Source organism: Actinia tenebrosa, unplaced genomic scaffold (assembly GCF_029948245.1).
Source record: "Actinia tenebrosa isolate PJP-AT-01 unplaced genomic scaffold, QUT_ActTen_1.0 PGA_scaffold10__47_contigs__length_13832649, whole genome shotgun sequence".
NCBI lineage: Eukaryota > Metazoa > Cnidaria > Anthozoa > Actiniaria > Actiniidae > Actinia > Actinia tenebrosa.
Genome location: NW_028292570.1, coordinates 2,692,293 through 2,709,740, shown reverse-complemented (window position 1 = coordinate 2,709,740; position 17,448 = coordinate 2,692,293). Strand labels below are relative to the sequence as shown.

Here is a 17,448-nt window from a genome sequence, read left to right as displayed (position 1 = left end):
AGATACTATGACGTTGAGCTGAGCATCTAAATCTACACGAAAAACAGTTCGCAATTATTCATTATTCATGGTATATTAATCTGTAATATATAATAAGTATAAATTTACATGAACACATTGCGCAATTATTTATTACCCATCGGATGGCTGAATATAAATCTGTAATTTGTAATAGTATATATGTAACGAATACAGTGTGCAATTGTCTGTTAACCATCGGATGGCGAAATATAATTCTGTAATATATGATAAGTATATATGTAACGAACATAGTGCGCAATTATTTATTACCCATTAGATGGCTGAATATAAATCTGTAATATACGATAAGTATATATGTAACGAACACAGTGCGCAATTATTTATTACCCATCGGATGCCGGAATTTAAATCTGTAATATATAATAAGTATATATGTAACAAACACAGTGCGCAATTATTTATTACCCATCGGATGGCGGAATATAAATCTGTAATATATAATAAGTATAAATAACGAATACAGAGTGCAATTATTTATTACTCATTGGATGACTGAATATAAATCTGTAATATATAATAAGTATAAATGTAACGAATACATTGCGCAATTATTTATTACTTATCGGATGGCGGAATATAAATCTGTAATATATAATAAGTATAAATTTACATGAATACATTGCGCAATTATTTATTACCCATCGGATGGCTGAATATAAATCTGTAATATATAATAAGTATATATGTAACGAATACAGTGCGCAATTATTGATTACCCATCGGATGGCTGAATATGATTGTATAATATATATAGTAAGTATAAATTTCCATGAATGCATCGCACAATATTCTATTACCCCTTGAATGGCCAAATATATGTATGATAAATATTAATGCAGCGAGCAAACTTTGATTATATATTAATACAAGGTAAGAATAAATATTATTTTCCTCAACGTTAAAATATTTTTGACTTTTGAAAAAAATATCTAGTATCTTTGCGTCAGTGCGAAAAGCGTATTTCAAGTCGCTCTACCTTGTTTATTTCTATGTGCCTCTATCCATTTCGTTTCAGAAAAGAAAAGCGAAGGCCTGAAAAGAATAAAAGAAAAATATTGAGTATTCTATGCATTATAATAGCCCTTAGTTAATAAGCCAGCTCGTAGTTTAAGAATCGTTTCCAGTGCGCATACGATTTTATCCCGAATTTCTCACCTTCTTTTGTTTAAACCTTCTTTTGTTCTTAATTAAACAAAAGAAGGTGAGAAATTCGGGATAAAATCGCATGCGCACCGAAAACGATTCTTAAACTACGAACTGGCTTATTGCAAAAGAATTAACAATAATGATAGTAATGATTCAAAATAAAATCTTTGGAATAGATATTTTTTGAATTAGTTAAGTATCGCTGTTTAGATTGATCACAGACTCATTTATTCAGGGTTAGCCTCTTTTGAACGTCAGAATATTCACAAACTTCAACAGGAAAGTGAAGAATGCACAACTTTACAATAAAAAAACACTGAAATTCCACGGAACTTGACTGGGACAAAGTGAATATTCAAAATAACGCAATAGAGACTAGCCATGTACGACAGTGAATTTGAAACTGAAGTATTACGAAATTATCAAAAAAAGTTCTTTTTAAATTCAGAAAAATATTGCTGGAGAAGGTTGAACGAACGCAAAATCTCAGGGTTGATGCAGTAACAGTTTTCGCTAGACTAATATCTTTATTAGCAGACGTTTTAGGATTTTTTTAGTTTACTTGATGTGAAAGCAATTTTTAATCAACTGCGCTTAATATTTTCATTTAAATGTGGTATTTCCAATATCAGTTACTTTTCTTATAAAGAAGCTTTGAACAAATATGCATACATATATTTTTAAACGTTCTAATTTACTGGCTCTACTGAAGTTTAAGCTCTCGAGCCGAACACGTTTCTTTAAGCAAATTCGTTCTACTTCAAACCCTTTATCTTTGACTCATGCAGGAAATTAAAGTTTACGTTTTGTTAAATTTCAAAATGAAACACTAGAAGCCTTTAGGTATTTTCATATCGTTTTAACGTCGTAAAATTACTTAGTTTAAAGAATGAAAATTTCATAAACTTACCCATTCGAAATTCGCGCTGCAAGTGAAGGTTGACTCTCAAGCGGCGCTATAAAAATCCTGTTGAATGTCATCGAGGAAAATTTGCCAATTGGAACGCATTTGAATTGCCATCTCGATATCATAACCAACCAATAGGGATTCAGAACTTTCTGTCATTTTTTTCGCGCACGTTTGCATTCCCACCTCAAACTTTTCACACTGATGATAAACGTGTTGCTCACAAGCATGAATGAAATCTTTTTTGTTTTGAATAAATAGTTTTAGCCTGGGCGTAAATGTCTTGCCCATGCAAGACCGCAAGTCATTCCCTTGGGTATTATTTCTTTGTCTGGATGCAAATGAAACGAATCCCATTCTCAAAAGAATGACACGTGGCCTTAAAAGGGCAAAACGAACACCCAAGAAAGAAGTCTGTTGAGAGGGAGTATTATCCATTCCCAGGTTGAGAAAAAACCGGGTCGAGTTAGGATTTCAGTGCAATGTGGGACTGTTTGAGTGGACGAGATGGCGGCTATTTCGTTCGTTAAAACACCCTCAAAATGCACTGGAATGCAAACTCCATTCATCCATCCTTTAGACGATAGACACATTCAAACATGGTGGTCATTTTGAATTTGCTTCAAATACACTTATTTCAATAAAGTTAGTCAACAAAAACCTAGAAAACTGTGATCACTGAGAATCATGGGATAATATTTCATATTCAACAAGTAAAGGTTTCGACACAAACTGCAGTAGTTGAGGATATGCTCAGAGGTCAACTTGTAACTGGTAGATGTTTTATCTACCCACCCATTATCCATCTCATTCATCCTTCCATTCATCCCATTAATCCATCCATACCATTTATCCATCCACCCTATTCATCCATCCATCCTTTTGTCCATCCGTCCGTCCATTCATTCGTTCTTTTATTCACTTATTTTATTTATTCTCTCATTTTCTCTTAATTTTCTTTCTTTCTTTTTTCATCCAGAGTTTGGTAAAACAAGTTTGTTTCATTATAAGATAAATAAAATTTATTCACATATAGTACAAATACAATCAAAAAGGTCCTTTCACTGGATGTGAACTCCATTAGACCATGACTATTTCACGCCATTGAAAGGACCTTTTTCAAAATCGAAAAGGTCCTTTCACTGGATGTGTCTTAGACCATGACTATTTCCCATCCATTGAACGGACCTTTTGGAATATAGAAAAGGTCCTTTTGCTGGATTGGAAACTTCTCCATTAGACCATGACTATTTCGCATCCATTGAAAGGACCTTCTTAATAATCGAAAAGGTCCTTTCACTGGATGTGAACTCCACTAGACCATGACTATTTCACATCCATTGAAAGGACTTTTTGTAATGTAGAAAAGGTCCTTTCACTGGATGTGAACTTCATTAGGCCACGAGTATTTCAAATTTTACTCTTGCTAATGAATTGTCCTTTTAGATAGTATTAACCTATGCTATCATACCAGTTGAAAGGACAAAGCTACTCTCACAAATTGTCCTTCTACATGATAATAACCGAGATTTTTCTATGGGTCGTAGGGGTGCTGTGCACAAAGTTAACCCAGGGAAGGCCGCACCCCTTAGGATCAAAGGGAAAAAACGGTATTGGTTATCCTCAAAGTTGGGGCACAAAGTTGAACCAGGGAGGGATGTGCACCCCCTGCACCCCCCTCCCCCCCCCAATCTGCCCCTGTCGTGGGTGCTCTGGGCTTTTGTGCAACGATTTGTAGCACAACTTAGATAAACCACAGAAAACCTAATCCTTGCAAAAAATATGCATATTTTCAGAATCACAGCTTCTTTTAAATTCTCTAGGCACTAATGGAAAATATGCTATAGGAAAATAGGCACAAAAAATCCATAAAAGCTTTCAAAGCACAGGAAAAAAATCACAAGCAACTCTATTCACATAACAATTTTATAATAAACATAATATAGATTTAAATCAATTTCACCTATATGGACAACAGTTGCAATATACATCTAATTCTGCAACTGTCACTCATGTCATGTTGACATCAAGTTGATAAGATTGTGTTACATTCATGCACTAGTGTATAGACCCTTTTCGAGTTCCAAATTACCGCTGTGTTTCTTGATTACAGACTCATTTACACAGGGTTAGCCTCGATTTTGTGAAGAATATTCACGTTCCAGTCAAGGTCCGTCGAATTTCAAAGTATTTGTATTGTTAGAGTTGTCTATTCTTTACTTTGCTGTTGGTATTTGTGAATATTTAGACACCGATTTGAGACTAACCCTGTGTAAATGAGTCTGTAATAAAGGAACACAGCCGTAATTTGGAACTCGAAAAGAATCTATTTTTAAATTCACTTATATCATGTTTCATAAAGATTGTGTTACACCTGTTGTGGTAGTATCATGTGACTGTCACTCATGTCATGTTGACATCAAGTTGATGAGATTGTGTTACATTCATGCAGTAGTGTTTTGTCACTTATGTCATGTTTTTTAAAGATTGTGTTACACCTGTTGTGGTAGTATCATGTGACTGTCACTCATGTCATGTTGACATCAAGTTGATGAGATTGTGTTACATTCGTGTGGTAATGTTTTGTCACTTATGTCATGTTTTTTAAAGATTGTGTTACATTATTTTATAATTGTTGTGTGACGGATAAGATCTTGTTCAAGAAGCACTTGGTATCAGGTTCTGTAGGATGTTACTTCTAGCTGGGTCCATCTGTTTTGCAAGTTCTTTGACTTTGTTTTCATAATCCAAACTACTTTGACTGTCAAAAAAATATAAACCCTTAAGATTATGGTACAATACCCCGCAAATCATATACACATATTAAATTCTATGTAATATATACAGTATGAGTGGCCATGTTGTATCCGATATAGAAGCTCAAGGCGTAGCCGAGAGTTTGTATATTGGATACAACACAGACACAAATACTGTACAGATTGCTTAACAAATGTCTAGGTTAGTTCCTTTGTGTTTCACTAAAATTTTCAAGATAAAAGTGAATCTGGCCAAGAAAATCCAAGTTAAAGTTTATGCAAATGAAAACGATTCAACATCTGATTTACAAAAATCCTCACCATCATGATTTCAGTTGTGTTATCCTCATGAATCTTTAATGGATTGTTCTACAAAGAGTTCTGACCAACTTCATATAATTTGTGAGCTATTCCCTAGTAATTCCAAAATTATTTCAATTTATAACCCTGTGCATTTTCTCATTATGTATAGTATACAAATCCTCACCTATGTATAACAAATGCTTCAGCCTGAGCTGGTTCGTGGAAGTTTGGATCTTTGAGCAGTAATTGAATTCCTAACAGCACCTTAAAAATAACCAGATAAAGAAAGAAAGAAACAAATATATACATATATGCAGTGATAGGCAACCAGAAAAAATATCAGTGATGATATCCAATAATTTCTGATATACTTGTGATATGCTTGTAAGTATGTATGAAAGGATCAGAATTTCTGCATATCACTAGGGCTTTTTGAATAACATATCAGAGATGGTATCCAATAATTTCAAATAAAATTTTGATATACTTTTATGTATATGCAATAGTATCATAATTTCTGCATATCGCTGTGTATATATACATGTATATACACTCAATTGAAGAATTGTTGTCGGGTTCAGAAACATAGAATATAGAAGCTGAGATCGAAATGGCACATGGGAAGTACGTTAATTAGATGCATGTGTGACTGGCGACCCGTGGCATTATCCACTGTTTTTAATACGCATTTGGCATTCTAAACCGACTGCATGGATGGCGCAAATAAATAAATAATAATATATTTATGTCATTTCCCATGTGCCATTTCGGTCTCAGCTTCTATGTTCTATGTTTCTGAACCCAACGTAACGATTCTTCAATTGAGTGTATATATAGGTAGATAGATGGATGGATAGATAGATAGGTAGATTATATATAGATAGCAGATGGATAAACAAATAGATACATTGGTGGTTCAATAGATGGGTAGATTGATGGATTGGTGGATGGATGAATAGAATGGATCAATGAATGGGATGGATAAAAAGGGATGGATAAAAAGGGATGGTTGGAAAGATGAATAGGATGGATGGGTGGGTGGGTGGAAGGATGGATGAAAGGGATGTATGGATGAAAAGGGTAGATGGATAAATGGATAAATGGTATGGGAGGATTCATGGGATGAATTCCCCATTCCGAAATTCAAAGGAAGACTGGTGCCGAATTTAGGGACTTAGGGAATACAAATGGCTGATGAGAAACGATAATCTCAGAGTATCCTCGACGAGCACAAAGATATGTGGTAAACACTTTCTTTCTTTGAAGATATGTTGATCGTCCATGTTTATGGAAGTCACTGTCGATTCTATAACTGTTGAAGTGGAACTCCCTGGTGTTTTACTTTTCTTTGATACTTCATTTTTGACAATTTCAAGTTGTTTATGTACGGTCTTAGACCAGGTGAATATCGATGGCAACTGAGTACGACTACATCTCTCTCCTCCTGGAAAGTGTTTACCACATATCTTTGTGCTCGTCGAGGATACTCTGAGATTATCGTTTCTTATCAGCTGTTTGTATTCCCTAAGAACCTTAGGATCTCCCGGAAGTGCATGGAACTTCAACCCAGGAGAATAATTTCTCCAGTTATTTGTACAATTCAGAATGCAACAGTTGTATTTCCCCATACTTTCTCTCAAGCTGCCATCTTGCGTCCCTAAATTCCGCCCCAGAATTCCAAGCGGCGTGGATTCGGCACCAGTCTTCCTTAGAATTTCGGAATGGGGAATGGAAGGATGAATGAGATGGATACTTACTTGTTTCATTGTGACTTGAGGTTTCCAGCCTTTATTCTTATCGATCAGTGACAAGCTTACGGTACCAGAGGGAAATACATTAGGATGTAGAAGAGCTGGTGTGAAGATACCTGGTCATGACAAAAAGAAACAGATCAAAATGATATTGTACGAGGTTGACGTTGACATTGACGTTAGTTAAGGAGGTGACCTTGGCTACGCCTTGTCCGATTCTCATTCTTCCTTTGTGCTTAGCAAGATCATGGATGCACACAAAACATGATGGAAGCATATTGCCAGTCAATGACTAAATGCTTTATTGGTCTTACATTTTGGAGGAGAGTATGGATAATCCGTTGGGAATTCCATCTGCATTGGATAAAGACCTCCTTCCCATGGTGACTGTAAATAGAAGAAAATTAATACTGTAAACTATAATATGGCTACGTAATTTTAATGTCTAAGGCCTAAAATATCTCAGGATTTTCATTAAGAGTTGGAGATCGGAGATTAAACTAACATTGATAGCTTAGTAATAAGCCTTTTCATAGTTTAAGAATCGATTCCACTGCGCATGCAATGTTATCCCGAATTTCTCACCTTCTTTTGTTTAATTAAGAACAAAAGAAGGTTTAGACAAAAGAAGGTGAGAAATTCGGGATAAAATCGCATGCGCAGTGGAATCGATCCTTAAACTGTGAAAAGGCTTATTTGGAAAACGTTCACTTGGTCCAGGACTCTAAAGGCCGAATTAGACGGTAAAATTTTTGCCTACAACCAATGCATGCAACCTGCTCACGTCATACTTATGACATGACTTAGGTCAGATCCACACCCCTACCACAGACTTGAGTGAGTTGTAGGACAGAATTACATGACACAACTCATGCCGTAAGTATGACGTGAGCAGGTTGCATGCGATGGTTGTAGACGAAAATCGTACCTTCTAATTTGGCCTTAAGGCAGTTCATGATCTTCTCCTACTCCTTTTAAACTACCCTGATATCTGATCTTAAAAAAAATAATTATATTTTAGCTTTCTATAACTTTAAGTATTGATAATTTTTACCTTTTCTGGGCCTGGTATTCCTATACAAAGAAGGAAAAAGAGAAAACATTAAAAATCATTTGAAAATGGGTAAGGCATGCCTAGATGAGAATATGTGGACCGCGTAGCAAATATAGGTAAGTTATAGTGCTTGGGAACTAGGTTATTCCGGGCGAAAGACCCTTGGAATTAAATTCGGAAAAATTAATTTCCGACATGCCTGCTTTACATCAAAGTTTGGCTATTCCTTGCCATATGCCCAGTGTGACCAATCAAATGGAATTCACTCAAAATGATTGAATTTGATTGCATTCAAACAAAATGGAATGCTTAAAAATTGTGAATTCTATGACATTTGATTTCCAAACATAATCGAATGTTTGAATTCATTCCTATTTTCCTATTTTGTAGATGCAAATCTATGACTCTCACTGTCTTGGTCCAATCAGGAAAATGATGATTAGCATTGTGAAATTGATGGATAGAATGCAGTACATGCAATATATATTTAATCATATGTCTAGAGCATGATTAGTACCATTATTGTTAAAGTGCAAAGCACAAAGTTTGATATCTCGCTTGTCAATTAGCATTTCAACCACTGTCAATTGAATAGCTGAAATAGAAGAGAGACACTACCTTCACACTATTTTCAGTTGAATCAAAGACTTAATTATACAGCTTCTCATTCATCCCATATAGGTAACTGTCCAATTATTTTCTTAATTGGACAGGTCTTGTTGATATGGGATTAATTAGGCAGCTATATAATTAATAGGTAATGGGATTTCATGCTCCCCAATCAAGAAATAATTAGACTAGAAAAATTCCTCTGACTACCAAATTGGACTCGGCCTACGGCCTCATCCAATTTTGTCAGTCCTCAGAATTTTCCTCATCCAATTATTTCTTAATTGGACAGCATGGAATCCTATTCAGGGCTGTCAACTCTCCCAGATAAACCGGGAGTCTCCAGATTTTGGACCGTGTCTCCCGGTCTCCAGATTAGAGTATCAAATCTCCCGGATAATCCCCGAAGCTGGCCATTTCTTGTCTTGTGAGACTAGACTTTCACAACCATAAAATTCCAATTATTTCATGTTGTTTGTGTTATTTTACATCGCTAAAAAAATCAAAACGTTCCTCATAAACACTGTTCTTGCAAGTAGGCCATTGTAATATAAGCGATAATCTGATTGGTCAGAAATAAACCAATCACATCAAATGTTACAAAGCGAAAGACGCCTTTTTGCGCGCTTTTTGACGCGGTGTGACGTCATGTCCCTTCCCTATCAGTTCTCCAGATTTGAATATCTCGGGGGTTGACAGCCCTGCTATTACATATACTTATTCATCTTATCCTCTGGTTGCACACAGACGTGAAACATTGAGGGTCGCACTTCAACAATAATGGTATTGAAGTCTGTCAATCTTGTTGTCTTTTGAAGTAATGAGTAAAAATACACTTTTGCTTACCACACTTCCACGTGAGCCAATCAGTAGATCCATCTTCTTTCTTTGAAGGATTTGCAATAAAATCCTGATATGATAATTTAGAAAAATAATAATGTGTTTGAATTATTTCATATACTAGTTTATATCTTGACGCTCCAACGCCAAATATTTCCTTAATTGACTGCATTTTTGACAACCACGTTTTGAAAATGGCGCCAAAATCAACTAAATCGCAATAAAATTGTGAATGAGTCGCTGTTATGATAGTCCAGATTAAAAGATGAATCATTTATAATGCCAATCCAATAGCTTACTTTGGGATGATATCTTTTCCAAGCTTGATATTCTTCTTGTATTCTTTCAATTGGATCAACTCGAACTCTATGTGCGTCCGCCATTTTGAATAACTTCATATGAGCCAGCGATCAATGGATATGTTGAACCACAGGGAGCCCAAAATGATTTTGAAATTCGTTGATTCATTTATTGAGAAATGTCCTTTTTTTTTTGTATCCCCTCCATCCATTTGTCTTTTGTCATTTGACTAATACGACATATAATACTAATACTAACAGTAAGACTAAGAGCTTTTATTCTTTGAATTGATTCAAAGTTCCTGGATTTGTTTATATTTTGTTACATGGGACTGTAATTTACCATTTTTTCTGGCAATGCTATGTTCCATTTTTAAAAATATTCCATTAACTTCATTTTAAATACCAGGGACAGATTCAGGATTTTGTTAAGGGAGGGGTGCAGCGCACAAGGTTAACCCAGGGAGGGGTGCACCCCTTAGAATCAAAGGAAAAAAACATTATTTTGCATGGGTTATCTTCGAAGTAGGGGCACAGAGTTGAACCAGGAAGGGGTGCGCACCCTTTTGCACCCCTCCCCTGGATCCGCCACTGAATACTATGACATTAAGAGTAGAGCCTCTAGTTCTGTTACTATACAATACATACTTATATAACAAGAAAAGAAATTCTTCCACTGTATTTTCCTTCCTTCCTAATATTACATTTCGTTTTATTTAGTTGTGGTAGTTTTATATTTACTTTTCATAATTTTTCACGTTAAATAAGAAATCCTTTGCATGAGAGCATCCCACGAAGAAATGCTCTATTGTTTCAATAGACAAGTTTAGCGAATCTACTAAATTTATATTTATTTAAATTTAAATTTATAGAGGTCTTTATTAAGGTAGAGATCATTATTCAAAATTTTATACTGAAATGCTCGTAGCCTGATGTCAATTGTACTATAAACGACAGAGCGGAAAAACCGGACGCATGCGCATTAGAGACTATTTTCATGAGCAATCCAATATGGCGGACGAGAGGCGGTAAAAATCTGCCTCTTGGAAAATTGCTCTGAAAACGGACAAAAACGCAGCAATGACACTCAAAACTTTAGAAAACAACTCATAATTCGTCAGAGCCCTTGATCTTGGTAGTTTTTTTGAAGCTTTTTGTCGACTTGACGCCAAAATAAGGAATTCTACGACTTGATTCAGAAGGACTTCGATCGCATCTCCTAGTGTTCGATGACAAGTGGAAAATCTTCAAATATAAGGACGGACATGGATATATAAGCTTCATACTTCGACAAAAGAACAATACGTGAATGAACTTAAACACATCAAAAAGCATCCTAAAAATTTTGATACCATTTTTCAAACGAGGCATTTGAACTCACGACACGTGGGCCGAATAAACGTAAGTTTACCTACACTGCTTTGCCAAGCATTGCCATTGGAAAACTTGTTTTATTGCCCTTCAATAATATTAAATTACTGTATTTTGAGTTTGATGAGCGTGAAATGTTCTTTTATTAATGATAAACATCAATTTTCTTGGACCATTCGTCCTCATTTATCTTGAAGACATTAAAATTCCCGCCTTTTTTCAAGCCCTTTAATAGTCCTTTCGAGTACTCTATTTCAGTGTTCTTTTACCATTTGAAGCGTAAAAAAACAACAAAACCTGTTGTTATCTTGTCCATGAAAAGACCTGCAATGATTCACTTGTCCCTGCCCTCAGCGCCTATTAGTGTTTGACGAGATAAGCCCAACCAAAAGGGGTACAAACATGTTCTGGGCATCTGAGTGACGCCGATAAAAATAGTCACATCACGTCTATGGATTCGTATTGTCCACGAAATACGAGAAAGGTATGGGGAAAAGCATTAATATTTCTTTCTTATTATAATTATGTAAAAAAAACAGCAACATGTCTAGACAATGTGTTCCTGACCACCATTACATAAGAAAATAGAAAGACAGACACAAACTGAAGGGCTATACTTTTATTGAAGTTCTCAAGTAACACAGCTTTTTCTTATTTACAGTAAAACCATTTCTATAATATATTGACCTAAAGACTTTTAATCTCAAACAGTTTTTATAGAACCTGCAATGAACATTGTTATATAACTGAAAATAATTAATTTGGAAATTGATTAGCAAAATAAAGGAAACAAATCAGACACAGGAAAAGAGAGATAAAAAGAGATGCAGGAGAGGATAACGGAACTAGGAAGAGCACAACCACTCACTTCTAAGGGCAAATGTTCATTTGGCACATCAAGTAGGGGAGTTTCAACAAGAAAACAGCATGATGAAGCAAAAGCTCTCATGTAAAAATAAAATAAACAGGAAATAAAAACTTAAATCCCCCTTTTAGGCTTACCTTCAACAAATCAGAGAAATGCCTATGCAATCTGATAATATTCTCAGTATATTGATATAGAGGTAAGCTGTTCACCCAAAAAATTATATAGTTGAGTGATGTCTTGAACTTAGTAATGAAGGTCTATCCTTGTCATATTCCAGTAACTGTGATATCAGGATAAATATCACTAGTACAGATAAATTATATTTGGAAAGCATTCCTATTTTTATATATCCAAAAATGCACCACTGAAACTATATGATTATTTTTGGCCATTAAAGAGCCCACCTTATGCAGAATCAATACTGAGAATATAGTGTTAAAGGCAATTTAAATTTTCACATGTTTATGCATATTCACATACATACATTTATTGACCTTACATACTGGTACACCAAATTGAAAAAATTGTCATGTTCAGAAACGGTCAAATTATCTAAGCTAAGACTGAAAGGTGTCCTGGGTAACCAATCAATGATGCTAATATTATGCATATTGAAGTTTGCAGCTCTTGAACACAGTCTAATTGAAGTTAGCAAATAAAGAATTTTGTTACTCTTTGTGTACATGTCTGTATATGCAAACATGCTCCAAATAACTAGGATATAGACTACCCAGAACACCCTTCAGTCTTAGCTTCACTCAACCTTTCCAACCTGACAATGGTTTTCCAATTGGCCTATTTCACTAGGATGTCACTGCTCTTTTATGTGGGTGATACAATCACCAAATCCAATAGAAAATTCAACAAAATTTGCTCCTAGCGAAACAGTTTAATCTAAAATGGCCTGGTTTTGAGATATGATATGTACTTAAAATATTCTGAGCGTTTGCTGGCTATTGTACTTCTCTTCGTGGATTGATACGGGTTTTAGAACAATTATTATTTTCAGTGAATTTGTGTTGATTTGACCCCCTCCAATGACCAAGATCCTTTGTGTTTAAACAATCCTCGACTTTCACATCCCCATAATGCCTTGTGTTTTTGGGGGGTAACCAATCAAAAAACTGTCCCAAATTGGAAGGTTTCTTAATTGAATTTATACTATACCTGCTTTTATCTGTACAATACTGATTATCAGTTTATTCATTTTTTCATTATTCAGTTTATTCAAGTCATTTTTGCATGTACAGATCATGAAGAGTTTTGGTCTTACAGAAAATGTATCAACTTATGAAAAAATGTTTAAAATTTGCCTTAAATGTATTTAAGCTTCTATCTTTTTCTGGTTTTTATTTCTTCATTTTGTCTTTGGATACCAAACAAGGTATTTTCAACATTGTCTGATCAGCCTTCAGCAAAATAAGAGGGTTTTTTACCCTCTGGTTATCCCCACAGGGTGCATTATGGGTAATGGCCTCGCAGGATTCAAAGCGGGATTAAAAGTACCAAAGCGTTGGCTCTCGTTTTGTTTAAGATAAGTTACCTTTCAAAACAAACTGCGCTTGTTCCAACCAGAAAAAGAATTTTCATCCTGCCTATAACTCGACAGTCGGCGTTATTTTCAATATAAACTGCTGTTTATTTTACGTAATTTTAATTAATACAAACGGCTTTAATGCAATTATGATTAATATTCAAACTTTCAATCTCGTGAGTGAACCTATTTTGGATAAAATGCAAAGCTTTTAATAGCTTGAGCGAAAAGAGAGAGAGAGAGAGAGAAACAAAAGAAAAAGTAACAACAAAGAATCACTAAGTAATCAGAGGTGAGGTGGAAGAATATGCCTCTCTCAAGTAAGATTAACCTTCGTTTATCTAGAAATTATTTTCAGCCTGTTCATCAATTGAAATTTGACTAAGTTGACGCTCAATAACAATAACATGGTAGACTAGGAATAAAGCAAAATATCCTATCCAGAGTAGCTCATGAACAATTTTTGTACCACTTTTGTCATAAGTCATATTACCGACTGTTTTGGTTTTGCTGTCCTCGGAGTGTTTGATTGTTTTAGAAGGGCACATATAAGTAAGCGAAGAACAAATTCAGAATTGAGCTCACTTCAACCAAAACTTCCAAGAAGAGCGATTTCACAACTGATTTTAAACTCGACCATTGCAAAACTTCCAATGTTTTACTTTACATCAATAAAACCGTTTACAATATGACAGTTTTTCCTAATAGTGTAGAGGTATTAAAAAATGAACACAAAGTTCCAGCCTCTTGACTTTAGCGCTGTTCACACTCGGTAGGCCAGCCAACGCTTTGGTACCCGGGTACTTAGCTTTGAACCCGCTGGTCTATTACCCATAATGCATTACCCCTTATTACCCCTATATAGTTATATACTACATTCTTGGTTGGATCAGAATTTCTGCATATCGCTTTATCTATATCTATATATATACATACATATATTTACCCTTATTGAATTTTCTCAACTGAGCTTTCAGTTTCAATAAATCAAAAATGTTTGTGACAGCACCAATCTTTAGGGAGCTGTTCCGACGATTTCTTTAAGAGCTGACTTTGCATTATTACGACAATGGCCATCCTCTTTATGACACACAAGAAATAAAGAAGTTTGCAGTATGATGTGCTCCTGGGCTGTTTGGCCAAACCTAAGATAGCAAAGATAGTTTTTTAGTTTCAGCAGAACCCATATATATTTTATAATTTAGGTATTATTTTTTTGTAAATTAAGTTCATTCATTCACACAAAGGCACAAGGACTATTCTCTGTTGCCTTGCTGCAGAGTGCATCATTGACCCGCTTAGGGATATTTGGAACAGTGGAGATGGTACAGTAAAACTACCAAGGGAGAAAAAAATTCCAGGTAAAACGAATTTGTGTTTAAGTATTTAAATTACAAACTCAGATGAACACAAACAATTATGTATACTGTGATAAATTGTTTGATTTTACATGAATTTTAACAGCCATATTATTTACCTTACTTTGATGCTACTGTGGACCAAAGAAGTCTTCCACTTGGATATGATTGGGGAGAAGGAGAACCGACTCACAAAAAGCATGTGATTTAGCAGAGCGGAACCGAAGGCGACAACACACTAACCCTGACTTGTAGGCATTTCTTCCACGTCCTCTGCATGCCTGCTCGCACTCCTCGCAACTGCCCCATATGCCATCCTCGTCTGCTACTCAAAGTCCAGACCCTGTCTAGCACTTTTAATGCTGGATTATAAAGGTCGATGATGATGATGCCGAAAGCAACGTGTCGTGAGTTCAAATGCCTCGTTTGAAAAATGGTATCAAAATTTTTAGGATGCTTTTTGATATGTTTAAGTTCATTCACGTATTGTTCTTTTGCCGAAGTATGAAGCTTATATATCCATGTCCGTCCTTATATTTGAAGATTTTCCACTTGTCATCGAACACTAGGAGATGCGATCGAAGTCCTTCTGAATCAAGTCGTAGAATTCCTTATTTTGGCGTCAAGTCGACAATAAGCTTCAAAAAAACTACCAAGATCAAGGGCTCTGACGAATTATGAGTTGTTTTCTAAAGTTTTGAGTGTCATTGCTGCGTTTTTGTCCGTTTTCAGAGCAATTTTCCAAGAGACAGATTTTTACCGCCTCTCGTCCGCCATATTGGATTGCTCATGAAAATAGTCTCTAATGCGCATGCGTCCGGTTTTTCCGCTCTGTCACTATAAACACACTTCAGGAATGCTCAACTTATTTGATATGTACTTCTGCGCTGTCGGTTTTCTAAGATTCTTTTTAATTATTAATATACTTTTCGCGGATAATTAAACTTAGTTGGGATCGTAGAAAGAGGTGCACAGTTATTGATATTTCTATTTCTTTATTTTCCTCCACTAAACAAAAAACAAGGGATGCACTCTTATAAGTTTGAATCTCCAAGCTTCTATCAGGGCCGTGAATATACATGAGGCTAGCAACTACCCCAACCGATGACTTTGTCCTCTTTCGTTTCTCTGGTTATCAGCAATCTATCTGTCTGGATAAGATACTACATGATGAAATTTGAATAAACTTTTTAATTTATGCCTCTAGCTGATGTAGAAGCAGAGAAATTCAAGATTTCGTAGTACAAGTCCTTCCCTGTCCTGCAAAAAGCATTTCTAAGGGAATGTATGGGCAGAATACTGGGTTTTTGACCATTTTCTTCGCTTTACGTTATTCACTTAAAAACACGATTTTCTATACCGTACTCGATAGTGGATCGATTTTGGACAAGTCAATTTTAGATGCAAAAGTCAGAACTTCATTTTTCAAATGACCCCTTTGCTAGTCCCTGTGTACTCAATCGAACAAGAAAGATGGCAGACAAGAGGCAGGAAAGTACCCCAAACAACGGCTTAAAACTCTTTGGTTTCTCTGGTTATCAGCAATCTATCTTCCTGCAAAAGATGCTAGATGATGAAAGTTGAATAAAATCTTTAATTTATGCCTCTAGCTGATGTAGAAGCAGAGAAATTCAAGATTTCGTAGTACAAGTCCTTTCCTGTCCTGCAAAAAGCATTTCTAAGGGAATGTATATGGGCAGAATACTAGATTTTTGACCATTTTCTTCGCTTTACGTTATTCACTTAAAAACACGATTTTCTATACCGTATTCGATAGTGGATCGATTTTGGACAAGTAAATTTTAGATGCTAGAGTCAGAACTTCATTTTTCAATGACCCCTTTGCTAGTCCCTGTGTACTCAATCGAACAAGAAAGATGGCAGACAAGAGGCTAGCAAGTACCCTAAACAACGGCTTTATACTCTTTGGTTTCTCTGGTTATCAGCAATCTATCTATCTGGATAAGGTGCTAGATAATGAAATTTGAATAAACTTTGTAATTTATGCCTCTAGCTGATGTAGAAGCAGAGAAATTCAAGATTTCGTAGTACAAGTCCTTCCCTGTCCTGCAAAAAGCATTTCTAAAGTAATGTATATGGGCAGAATACTAGATTTTTGACCTTTTTTTCCGTTTTACGTTATTCACTTAAAAACACGATTTTCTATACCGTATTCGATAGTGGATTGATTTTGGACAAGTGATTTTTAGATGCGAAAGTCAGAACTTCATTTTTCAATGTCCCCATTGCTAGGCCTTGTGTACTCAATCGAACAAGAAAGATGGCAGACAAGAGGCTAGCAAGTACCCTAAACAACGGCTTAAAACTCTTTGGTTTCTCTGGTTATCAGCAATCTATCTATCTGGATAAGATGCTAGATGATGAAAGTTGAATAAACTTTTTAATTTATGCCTCTAGCTGATGTAGAAGCAGAGAAATTCAAGATTTCGTAGTACAAGTCCTTCCCTGTCCTGCAAAAAGCATTTCTAAGGGAATGTATGGGCAGAATACTAGATTTTTGACCATTTTCTTCGCTTTACGTTATTCACTTAAAAACACGATTTTCTATACCGTACTCGATAGTGGATCGATTTTGGACAAGTCAATTTT

The 17,448-nt window shown here is 35.5% G+C and overlaps 1 protein-coding gene and 1 long non-coding RNA gene across 2 annotated transcripts; both read right to left on the bottom strand.

Annotated features, from left to right (window-relative positions):
- Positions 1-4,007: 4,007 nt before the first annotated feature.
- LOC116308830 (SUMO-conjugating enzyme UBC9-B) lies at positions 4,008-9,806 on the bottom strand. Its single transcript, XM_031719335.2, has 7 exons — positions 9,708-9,806; positions 9,415-9,478; positions 7,960-7,979; positions 7,220-7,292; positions 6,912-7,021; positions 5,339-5,418; positions 4,008-4,856 (listed from the first exon to the last, which is right to left on the bottom strand). The coding sequence occupies exons 1-7, from the start codon at positions 9,804-9,806 to the stop codon at positions 4,754-4,756; spliced, it is 549 nt and encodes a 182-aa protein (XP_031575195.1). The 3' UTR covers positions 4,008-4,753.
- Positions 9,807-11,682: 1,876 nt separating this feature from the next.
- LOC148912777 (uncharacterized) lies at positions 11,683-15,095 on the bottom strand. Its single transcript, XR_016119134.1, has 2 exons — positions 14,958-15,095; positions 11,683-14,625 (listed from the first exon to the last, which is right to left on the bottom strand). It is a non-coding gene; the product is annotated as an uncharacterized LOC148912777 (long non-coding RNA).
- Between the last annotated feature and the right edge of the window lie 2,353 nt (positions 15,096-17,448).

Bases quoted from the DNA above. Each gene is read 5' to 3' on its own strand.
- LOC116308830 (XM_031719335.2), bottom strand. From the start codon at position 9,806: ATGAAGTTATTCAAAATGGCGGACGCACATAGAGTTCGAGTTGATCCA. The intron at 7,980-9,414 runs GTAAGCAAAAGT...TTCTTTGTATAG, and splicing joins TTGGCTCACGTGGAAGTGTG to GAATACCAGGCCCAGAAAAG. The intron at 5,419-6,911 runs GTAAGTATCCAT...GTTATTTTTAAG, and splicing joins CTCAAGTCACAATGAAACAA to GTGCTGTTAGGAATTCAATT.